General features: G+C 51.5%; 2 protein-coding genes across 3 annotated transcripts in view; one reads left to right on the top strand and one right to left on the bottom strand.

Annotated features, from left to right (window-relative positions):
• The first annotated feature begins 380 nt into the window (after nt 1-380).
• Nucleotides 381-4,962, top strand: Srpk3 (SRSF protein kinase 3). The gene is made up of 15 exons (XM_005371806.3): nt 381-439; nt 512-636; nt 818-926; nt 1,027-1,114; nt 1,390-1,477; nt 1,942-2,048; nt 2,119-2,284; nt 2,378-2,403; nt 2,906-3,035; nt 3,124-3,363; nt 3,450-3,550; nt 3,910-4,017; nt 4,093-4,162; nt 4,243-4,335; nt 4,482-4,962. The coding sequence occupies exons 1-15, from the start codon at nt 381-383 to the stop codon at nt 4,664-4,666; spliced, it is 1,695 nt and encodes a 564-aa protein (XP_005371863.1). The 3' UTR covers nt 4,667-4,962.
• A 9-nt stretch (nt 4,963-4,971) lies between these two features.
• Idh3g (isocitrate dehydrogenase 3 (NAD(+)) gamma) overlaps nt 4,972-10,317 on the bottom strand; it is an 8,995-nt gene continuing 3,649 nt past the window's right edge. The window contains exons 2-13 of one of the 2 annotated variants that reach the window (XM_005371802.3): nt 9,898-9,939; nt 9,522-9,533; nt 9,202-9,299; nt 8,684-8,796; nt 7,154-7,214; nt 6,905-7,037; nt 6,580-6,713; nt 6,169-6,271; nt 5,933-6,079; nt 5,570-5,664; nt 5,422-5,482; nt 4,972-5,176 (exon numbers count right to left, since the gene is read on the bottom strand). In XM_005371802.3, coding sequence (XP_005371859.1) covers nt 5,075-5,176; nt 5,422-5,482; nt 5,570-5,664; nt 5,933-6,079; nt 6,169-6,271; nt 6,580-6,713; nt 6,905-7,037; nt 7,154-7,214; nt 8,684-8,796; nt 9,202-9,299; nt 9,522-9,533; nt 9,898-9,939 — 1,101 coding nt within the window. In that variant the 3' untranslated portion in view covers nt 4,972-5,074. The remainder of the gene's footprint in view (nt 5,177-5,421; nt 5,483-5,569; nt 5,665-5,932; nt 6,080-6,168; nt 6,272-6,579; nt 6,714-6,904; nt 7,038-7,153; nt 7,215-8,683; nt 8,797-9,201; nt 9,300-9,521; nt 9,534-9,897; nt 9,940-10,317) is intronic. The other variant, XM_005371803.3, reaches the window with a different exon arrangement.

Raw genomic sequence — 10,317 nt, 5'->3', positions numbered from 1 at the left:
GGAACCTTTCACCACAGTCCTAGGGTGCAGGAGCTCCAGACTGCTCCATCTCCATGTAGGTGTCTTCCTTGGCTGGTCCTGGATTGTGGGGAATCCGTCTAGGGACTGAGTCACTGCCATAATCCCAACTTGGTGGTCCCCTCTGTCTCTAGAGTGTGGGTGAAACAGAGGGGTTCAGCCTAGGGGCTGGGCTCTCCAAGGCGGCCATCAGTGCACTGCCCCTCCCTCCGCTGCATACCTTGCCCACAGCTGAGCAGCTGGGAGGCTATTTATAAAGGCGGGTGAGGTCAGCAGCAGAGGCTATAAATGCACTTGCCACGGCTGGGTCCCACAGAAACAGTGGGCCAGTGCATCAGAGAGCTTTGGGCTGTGACATCAGAATGAGTGCCAGTGCTGGTGGTAGTGGTGCTGTGGATTGTGGTGGCAGCAGCAGCAGCAGGTATGATCAAGCTGGGGAGACTGAAGTCCCTTGCACCTTGTGAGCTCACTATGTTCTCCCTCTTCACCACAGCTCTCAGACCTCCTGTGGGCCTGAGTCTTCAGGCTCTGAATTAGCTCCAGCCACACCTCGGTTGCTGCAGGGGCTCCTGGGCTCTGATGATGAGGAGCAGGAAGACCCCAAGGACTATTGCAAGGGTAAGGCCTGACCTTGGCTGCACGTGGTCAGCCAGATTACCGCTGTAGGGGCTTGGTATAGCCTGGGAGGAAGAAGGTGCCCAGAGACTAAGCCCTTCATGGGACAGATGGTCAGCAGGACTGGGCTATCTTGAGGAATAGGAGAGATGTCCTGCTCTGATCTATTGGCTCCCTTCTGCAGGTGGCTACTACCCAGTGAAGATAGGTGATTTGTTCAATGGGCGGTACCACGTGGTGCGCAAGCTAGGCTGGGGACACTTCTCTACCGTCTGGCTCTGCTGGGATATTCAGTGAGTGGCTGGTATCTGTCTGTGGGTTTGATTGAGGCCACCACCATGACCACGTGAGTCTGGCAAAGGCTGGCAGCCTATGAGGGTCTCCGTATTACAGGCGCAAGCGCTTCGTGGCTCTGAAAGTAGTGAAGAGTGCAGGACATTACACAGAGACAGCTGTGGATGAGATCAAGCTCCTGAAATGTGTGAGGCACCTCCCCTACTGTTCCCGGCTTCTTGAACTGCCTTGGGCCTGGCAATATGGGGCCCTGCAGTGGGGCGGGGCTCCCAGAGGGGGCAGGCTCCAGCTGGCTCTGCCAAGTAAGAGAACCTAGAGGGCAGAGAGCTGAAAGAGGCAGCTGCCTCTCTTTAAGTGGGCCCCAGCTGGACTGGGAAAGGGGGCCAGAAGTACTTTAGGGCAACTGAGCAGCTATGAGGAACAGGTTGGAGCCATCTGTGGCTCCTTGCCTTTTTGTTCCAGGTCCGGGACAGTGACCCTAGCGACCCCAAAAGAGAGACCATTGTTCAGCTCATTGATGACTTCAGGATCTCAGGAGTTAATGGAGTTCGTATCCTTCAAAGGATGAGAAATAGGGCAGTCGAAGGAATTCAGACTTCTGGTCTGCACCATGGGACTCAGCCCTTGCAGGGATAGCCCATGAAGCAACCCAACAATGCCCTTTGAGCATTTGTGTTTCTGAGCAGAGGAACACAGGTGGACGATGATTATCTGTGGATGCTGCTGAATGACCTAACTATAAAAGGCTGCTTTTGAGGCCTTTTGGAACAATTGGGCAGAACAGTTAAGGCTGGTCTAAGAGGCATCTCTAGGATGACAAAAGGTACCATGCCAACTGGCACATCTTTGCCGGTGACAGAAACACTATAAATAATAAACCGAGACAGTGGTAGTCACCAAGATGGTCCAGGGAAAGTCCTGCTTCCCTGACCTCTGCACCGCTGAAGCCTAGGTGGAGGGTAGGTAAACCTGTGCCTTAGTTGTGTCGCTAGCTGCCCTTCACTCCAAGTCCAGATGTGTGCATGGTGCTAGAGGTTCTGGGTCACCAGCTCCTCAAGTGGATCATCAAGTCCAATTACCAGGGTTTGCCTGTGCCCTGTGTTAAGAGCATTGTTAGGCAGGTAGGTGCTGTCCCAGGCTGCCCAGTTTGGCTGGATGTCGCTGCTGTGGTTCAGCTGTAGCTTTTTCCAGGTGCTACATGGTCTGGATTACCTCCATACTAAGTGCAAGATCATTCACACGGACATCAAGCCTGAGAACATCCTACTGTGTGTCGGAGATGCCTACATCAGGCGCCTGGCTGCTGAAGCCACTAAGTGGCAGCAGTCAGGGGCTCAGCCCCCATCCCGTTCCACAGGTATCAAGAGCATGTGTGGGGACTGGCACCAGAACTCTGGGCCTCAATCCCTGAATTACTATTCTTTTTTCTCTCCTCGATCCCTATCCCCAGTCAGTACCGCTCCCCAGGAGGTCTTGGTAAGTTGTGGCACCCCCACTCTTCCCGTCCCCTTTTCCCATCCAAGTCAGACAAGGACACGTCCTCAGAGCTCGGTTCCTCAGCCACACCGGTTATACCGTTTGAACTTATGCAGCGGCCCCTCTAAAAAGCTGGGTACCTGAGAAAATAGTGGTTACACAGAGTAGGTCATGTGCTCCAAGCTGCCTCTGGTGACTACTGGGCCCACGCCCACATCAATGGAAGGATACTGTACCTTTCCCAAATGACTGCTTCAGACCACTTCATCTAAGCTAGGAGTGGACAAGGAACAATTTAGGACGGGCCCACTAGGTTCTCCCCAAACCCACCAAGTTGTATAGAGTAGGGGGGTAGGAGGGTAGGCAGAGAAATGGATAAAAGGCTGGGACTAAGTGTGAGACAAAAGGTAGTAGCACCATTTTCCTGATGCCTATAGGAGTTAGTTCTGGGGTCCAGGGCTGGGCAGGGAAGCCAGGCAGGTGACCCTGACTCTGGTGGCAGACTGGTAAGCTGTCTAAAAACAAGAGGAAGAAGATGAGGCGCAAAAGGAAGCAACAGAAGCGGCTGCTGGAGGAGCGGCTGCGGGACTTGCAGAGGCTGGAGGCCATGGAGGTCGCAGTACAGCCTGAGGGTGAGGGGTCAAAAAGGGCACTGGGCCACTAAGCATGCATGTGGAATGCAGGCCTCTGCTCATATGGCCTTCTGCCCCTTCTTCCCAGACTCCAGTTCAAGATTAGAGCGGGGCAGCGGCTCCACCTCTTCTTCAGGCTGCCACCCGGAGGGCACCAGGGCTGGCCCCTCTCCAGCCTCTTCATCCCCTGCGCCTGGGGGTGACCGCAGCCTTAGTCCCAGCTCACAGACCTCAGGTTTCTCAGGGTCTCTCTTCTCCACGGCTTCCTGCTCCATCCTCTCAGGCTCATCTAACCAGCGTGAGACTGGGGGTCTCCTGTCTCCTAGCAGTAAGTGTGGGAACAGTGGGTAGTAGATAGGCAGGACCAGGAAGAATAGGGCTAGGACCAGTCTCTTCCTTCTCTTCTTTCCCTAGCACCATTTGGTGCTTCCAACCTCCTGGTGAACCCCCTGGAGCCCCAAAATGCAGACAAGATCAAGATCAAGATCGCAGACCTGGGCAACGCCTGCTGGGTGGTATGTTGAGTTGAACATTTTGGGATGACAGGGTGCTTGGTGTTGGGGAGCCCTACCCTAGGCCTCTGGCACGGCCTACAATTCAAATAGCCAGCAGTCTCCTTGAGTATAGTTGAGAGCTACTTTTTGCTGCTCAAGCAGAAGTAGAAGAATCATGCCAGGCCAGAACGATGCCCATGGCAAGGGACAGGAGCTACTAGGAAGGGGCTACCCTCAGGTCCTCTTGTAACATCTGGGGAACTCTTAAGAATAGAGTGAGCTCCATGAAGCTCAGGTGCATGGACCAGAAGCAGATGTGGGCTGTGGGGCAGGCTAGCCTGCACCCAGGCTCCTGCTCCCAGGGTTCCCTTTTCCTCCAGCACAAACACTTCACCGAGGACATTCAGACTCGGCAGTACAGGGCCGTGGAGGTTCTGATTGGTGCTGAGTATGGCCCCCCTGCTGACATCTGGAGCACAGCATGCATGGTATGCTAGTTCAGTTACCCTCCTCCATGCCTAGGGTCAGCCACCTGCTACAACCTCACTTCTCTTCCCTTCCAGGCCTTCGAGCTGGCCACTGGCGACTATCTATTTGAGCCTCACTCTGGAGAAGACTACAGTCGTGATGAGGGTAAGGGAGGCAAACCCTGGCCTTGGTTTTAGGACCTCCAGCTGCCCCACCCTGACACCCAATATTCTCTCTGTCCACAGACCACATTGCTCATATTGTGGAGCTTCTGGGAGACATCCCCCCAGCTTTTGCCCTCTCAGGCCGCTATTCACGGGAGTTCTTCAACCGCAGGGGTAGGGACCAAGTAGGCTTAGGCCACAGGAGCTAGGAGAGCAGAGGGGAGGTCAGGGACCTTGATTTGACAGAGAGAACACTGGGTACAATAAGCCTACCTGGCGACACAGTCTAATGTTGTGTGGTCCCCCCCCCCCCCCCGCAGGACAGCTGCGGCATATCCACAACCTCAAACATTGGGGCCTATATGAAGTGCTCATGGAGAAGTATGAGTGGCCCCTGGAGCAAGCTACACAGTTCAGTGCCTTCCTGTTGCCCATGATGGAGTACATCCCTGAGAAACGGGCCAGTGCTGCCGACTGCCTCCAGCACCCCTGGCTTAATCCCTAGATCTTACTGGAACTATCGACAGCAGGGACTGTGCTGGTTTTGCCCTAGCTCTCAGTGCCTTGAGGGAAAGCAGGCAACTTCTATCACCCTGTGGGAGTTGCTCTCCTACCTTGCTGGGTGCTGTTATGCTCACTCCCCAGCCCCCATGGCAGGACAGAAATTCTGGGGCAAGGCTCGCATCTCAACCTGTCTACTTGTGATCCTCCTAGAGGGTCCTGAGTGGGAAAGAGTACCTGTTTCTTTCTTAATAAAGTGGGAACCAAAACACTGGCGTCTTGGCATGAGGTAAGCACGTGGCCAAGTACTAGGGCAGAAGTGGCTTTATTCTGGAGCCCATCCACCAAGCTAGGAGGAGTGCTAGAGTGAGAAGGGAGTCCTATGGACAGGCTGAAATAAATGCAAGGATAGTTAAGCTTCCACAGCCCGGCCGTTAATGATGCGGATGTGACGAATAATGTCCTGGATGGCTTGAGATGTGGTACCTTGGCCTCCAATGTCTGGAGTGTGCATCTGGAGGAAAACAGAAAGCTTGAACATATCAGGCCAAAGTCTGCCACAACCCTATGGTGGCCCAGGGCTACCCACTGTTTCCTATAGTTAGAAGGACAAGGAACTGGCACCAGGAGGCCAATACTACCATTCCCTTACAGGCCACAGTCAGTGCTGGTCACTGCCTGAAGCATATAGGACTCGTCAGACTAGTATAACATGGGCTAGAGGAAAGGAAACCGGAAGTGGGACAAGAGGAACCTTACATTTTCATTGTCCATGGATGCTAAGACAGCTTTGCGGATGGAGGTGGCATATGAGTGGAGCCTAGAGGATGAAGAGAACAAGCTTTTGGTTCTCAGGGCCTAGAGGCTGGCCAGAGGACTCATGATCAGGCATTAAGAAGCCACTTACTTGAGGTGGTCTAGCATCATGCAACTTGCTAGCAGTGTGGCAGTGGGGTTAGCAATGTTCTTATTGGCAATACTTTTGCCTGTGTTCCTTGTAGCCTGGAAAAGGGAAGAAGGGGGTAGGTGGGAAAATGTTAGATTACATAGCAGATGATTCTACTTGTGGGCCATACACAGTCAAGGCACATCCCAGACACAGCAAAAGAAGACATATCAGGGCTTGGGAGAGGGAATAGGGATGGATGTTCATGGGTCTGTGTTTTCTTTAGAAACCTTTAGTCTTAAGCAGTACCAATGGCTGAACACCACTGTGGGATACCAACTATAACATAAGAGAAAGATGGCAGAGTTGTGCCTGGCTACTCACTGTCTCAAATACTGCATACACATGGCCATAATTGGCTCCAGCCACAAGGCCCGGGCCTCCAACTAGCCCTGCACATACGTTGTTGACGATGTTTCCATAGAGATTAGGCATCACCATGACATCAAACTGCTGAGGCCTGGATACTAGCTGTGGGAAAAGAAGCGAGCCGAGTTGTATAAGCCCTGAGAACCAAGGGTGGGCAGAAGGCTATGGGGCCAGCTGGGTTGATTACCTACCTGCATTGTTGTGTTGTCCACAATCATGCTGTCAAAGGTGATCTGTGGGTAGCGGGCTGCCACCTCCCTGCAGCACTGGAGGAAGAGTCCATCGCCCAGTTTCCTAGATGACAGAGGATACAAGACACCAGCTTGGCCTCTCACTACAGTCAGTTGGATAGGAGAAATAGGGTGTACAGAGAACCATGGAACCCTGAGGACTAATTTATAACCTGTTCTCCATATGGAAAAACAAGCATAACCCCATCTATCTTGCCTCTTCTAGGGATGCACTATAGTGAGGACACAGAGCCTCAGGGACAACAGGATACAGTCCTGAGCGTGGTCACTGATACCCTAGACCCCGCAGGTGGACCTGAGTAGGCCCTTGCACCTGTTCAAAGTAGGCAGAAAGGTATGGAGTATACATACATGATGTTGGCCTTGTGCACAGCCGTAACTTTCTTACGCCCACTCTCCTGGGCCAGCTTGAAAGCGTATTCAGCAATGCGCAGGGACTTGGCCTTGGTGATAATCTTCAGGCTCTCCACCACTCCTGCTACACTCTGAGAAGAGGTCAGGGGACAACAAAGGGCTTAATGGGAGTACCACAGGATGCAGCCTTATCACTAAGTATATTTGGCTTTTCCAATTCCTTGAGTAGGGGCACCTTTTCCTTGTTTCTGAAGCTCTCTCAACTATGACTCTGGCCATAATCATCACCATCCACCCAAGAGGATCAAGTAGCTTTGCCTACCTCATGCTCCAGGCTGCTGTACTCTCCCTCTGTGTTTTCCCGCACAATGAGGATGTCTATGTCTTTGTGCCGGGTCACCACTCCTGGCAGGCTCTTACAGTGGATGACATTGGCATAGAGATCTAGGCTGGTGCTGGGAGGGTGACAGGGAGAAAGTCAAACCAGGCCCAATTAGTAACAGGGTCATGAATGCCAGCATAGCCCACCCTGGTCTTCAAAGAGCCACGATGCTGTATACATGACTCTCACCGAAGGATGTTGTTTCGGGATTTGTGAGATGGTGGCAGGTTATGATTGGTTTCGATGTTGCCTACAGAACAAAAACAAACAAGATAGGCAAGCTAGAAAGGGATCTTCTGGGTTCAGCTGCATTGCCATATTCCCCTATCTGGCCCAGAGAACGTTCACCAAAGGTTGATCCAGCTGGAGAACTGGAGAAGACCATTTTCAGGAGCAAAATATTTCCTTGAACTCTATGATGTAACTGCCATTGTGAGCTCCATGAGGTTCAAAGGGATGTATACGTATGCATGTGTGTGTATGTATGTATCTGTGTATGTGAGAGAGAGAGAGAGAGAGAGAGAGAGAGAGAGAGAGAGAGAGAGAGAGAGAAAGAGGAGGGGGAGAGAGAGAGAGAGAGACCCATGATGAGTTTCAAGAACTTTGACAAGCACCTGGCACATAGTAGGTACTCAGTAAATATTTACTAAATAAATTAATAAATATGCTTGACAGCTAGCCAGGACACCGTGCCATTTACTACCTAGGCTAGCTCCACAGAGTGACCATTCCTGTATATGACTAAATTGGCTGTCCATGCTGGGGCCAACAAGGTGACCTTGGTTAGGGTTACTGCCAGGCCTTCATGCCCAGCTCAGGGGCAGGTGGGGGCTGCCTGAAAAAGGTCCCAACTAGGCCACAGAATGTCTGGGCCAGAGTGCCCCAGATATCTAGAGAAGAAAAACAGAGGCCCAGTGAGATCAGTGAGGTAGTATCTGCTAGAAGGTGATTAGATCATGACAAGCAGAAAAGTCTTTTTTGGTAGTCCAGCAGGACCACCTGTCCCTGCCTCCAAGGTGTTCCCAGACTGACTTCACCCAGTGCTTATGGCACCCTGTGGATTGTTTAAGGCCCATTCAATGCCAACATATTTTTTTTTTTTTTTTTTTTAGTTTTTCGAGACATGGTTTCTCTGTAGCTTTGGAGCCTGTCCTGGCACTAGCTCTTGTAGACCAGGCTGGCCTAGAACTCACAGAGATCCGCCTGCCTCTGCCTCCCGAGTGCTGAGATTAAAGGTGTGCGCCACCGCCGCCCGGCCGCCAACATATTCTTCACACAGAGCAGTGAATGGGTTAAACTTCATAAAATGATTATTAGTTTAAGGTTGTGCCACCCAATCAAGGCAAACCTCAGGGAGGATTATTAGAATGCTTATGTCCATGACTATGCCACTTGGAGTCAAGGCAGCAGGCACAGGGGTAAACTACATCTCTGATCTTTCGTTTTTGGAAAAAAATCTGTGGGTCAAAGCATATTCCAGCAGAGGCATGCCTCAGTGAAGAAAGAGGTGGGAGGAAGCTACTGAGCAAGCTTACACAGGCCATTGAAATAATAGAACCATACTGTCAACAGCCCACAGAAGTTTCTACCCAGATGCTAAGAATAAGAGTCATCAATAACCAGAAAAATCCCTGAAATTGGAACCATGGGGATCCACAAAAGTCACTATACAGGCAAAAGGAATCACACATAGCACCCCAACCTGGTCCCTGGGCTCACCCTTCAGGGCCACACGGTTCCGGCGAATGGCCATGATGGCATTTCGGATATCCTCCTCATCAGCGTTAGAGCTCACATGCACCTCTTCAAAGTCCACTGGCACACACGCATGTCTGCAGTAAAGTTAGGCTAAAAAGGCTTGCCTAGGGCCTTCCACACCCTCTCCTGAAGCCTTTATCAGTCTCTTCCCTGCTGCTTTCCACCTTGACCTGGCTCCAGCTAAGAGGAAACTGGACCCATCCATGCCAAACATAAGGGTCACACTTGACCCCTACAGGACTGGTGCTACTTTTCTTGTACCCAGGTCAGTCTAGCAGGATGAGAAACATTGGGATGCAAGACCTGGCTTTACAAGCAGGCTTTCCACCCCACTGGGTACTTGGGCAAAAGTACCAGATGGTGGGCTTCTGGATTCCCTGTGCTTCTTGGCACAAAGTTCTTGGGTGCTTCCAGATTGGTGTGTGGTATAACACTCTCTGGGAGAGAAGGTAAGGGAAGAAAGTCCAGGCCCTCCATACCTGAATACGGATTTAACATGTAACATGAGCTCCGGGCCGATGCCATCCCCTGGGATCATAGTGACTGTATGCCGCCCACCATACTTAGCAGACGGAGGCTAGAAGGGAGAGGGTGAAAGTGAGCCCTTTGGTACACCAATGTGCACCCTGACTTGAGCCAGTTCCCTTCTTCCCACCAGTACCAATCCCACAGGTCAGCCAAGGCAAGATTGCTGTTCTGAGGCTCCTGATCAGCAGCCACCACCACCCCAAGACCACTGGACTTGGGTTAACCCCAAAGTAACTTAGAGCCCCTCAAATCTAATTCAGAGAATACTCACAATTGTTTGTTGCTAGAGGGAAGACAGAAAGGAAGAAGACATGGATCAGCCAAGGTCAGAGGAACAAGGCTGTGACCAGGGAATTGGGTTCATTCCCCTGGGGACTATATCTATCACAAATCAGAGATGAGGTATGAGTGACTTCTGGAGACTGCGCCTCAGAGGGAAGGACAGGAGGGCCAGGGAGCAACACAGTCATGTATACACATAGTACACACAGTCTCATGCACATTATGTGTGCATGTGCACGTGCACACACACACCACATACAAGCGCACCTGCGCACTTGGATGCACATGGAAACACATGAGCACAGCTCTCCCCCTCTCATGTATATGCGCATGTGTACATATACACATCCAAGGGAGGTACTTACTGAGGAAATGCTCCTCCGGGGGGCATCATTGGCACCTAGAACCTGTCAAAGAGAACCCAGATGCCAATGTTAAGTTCGAAAGAGCTAGCCTAGCTCTTGGCAGAGAGAAACTGATAACCAGTAAACAACAGTTTATCATGTGCCTAGGACATTCCAAAGCCTCCATTCCCAGCAACTGTTCCACAGGAGCATCAGACAAAGTGGGCCCAATATTTCATTCCCCTTGTGAATCAGCATAATAAAAACTGTATGCCCAGCCTGGCACTGTAGCTTTAATCCTAGCCCCCAGAAGGCAGGGGCAAGCAGATCTTTGTGAGTTCAAGGCCAGCTTGGTCTACATAGTGAGTTTTAGGCCAGCAAGGGTGACAGAGTGAGGTCTTGTCTCTAAAGCACAATAAAAACAGAACTGTAAACCAAAAA

Source organism: Microtus ochrogaster, unplaced genomic scaffold, assembly GCF_000317375.1.
Source record: "Microtus ochrogaster isolate Prairie Vole_2 unplaced genomic scaffold, MicOch1.0 UNK129, whole genome shotgun sequence".
In the NCBI taxonomy this organism is placed as follows: domain Eukaryota; kingdom Metazoa; phylum Chordata; class Mammalia; order Rodentia; family Cricetidae; genus Microtus; species Microtus ochrogaster.
The sequence above is the reverse complement of the archived record's forward strand: the minus strand, read 5'-3'. Positions and strand labels throughout refer to the sequence as shown.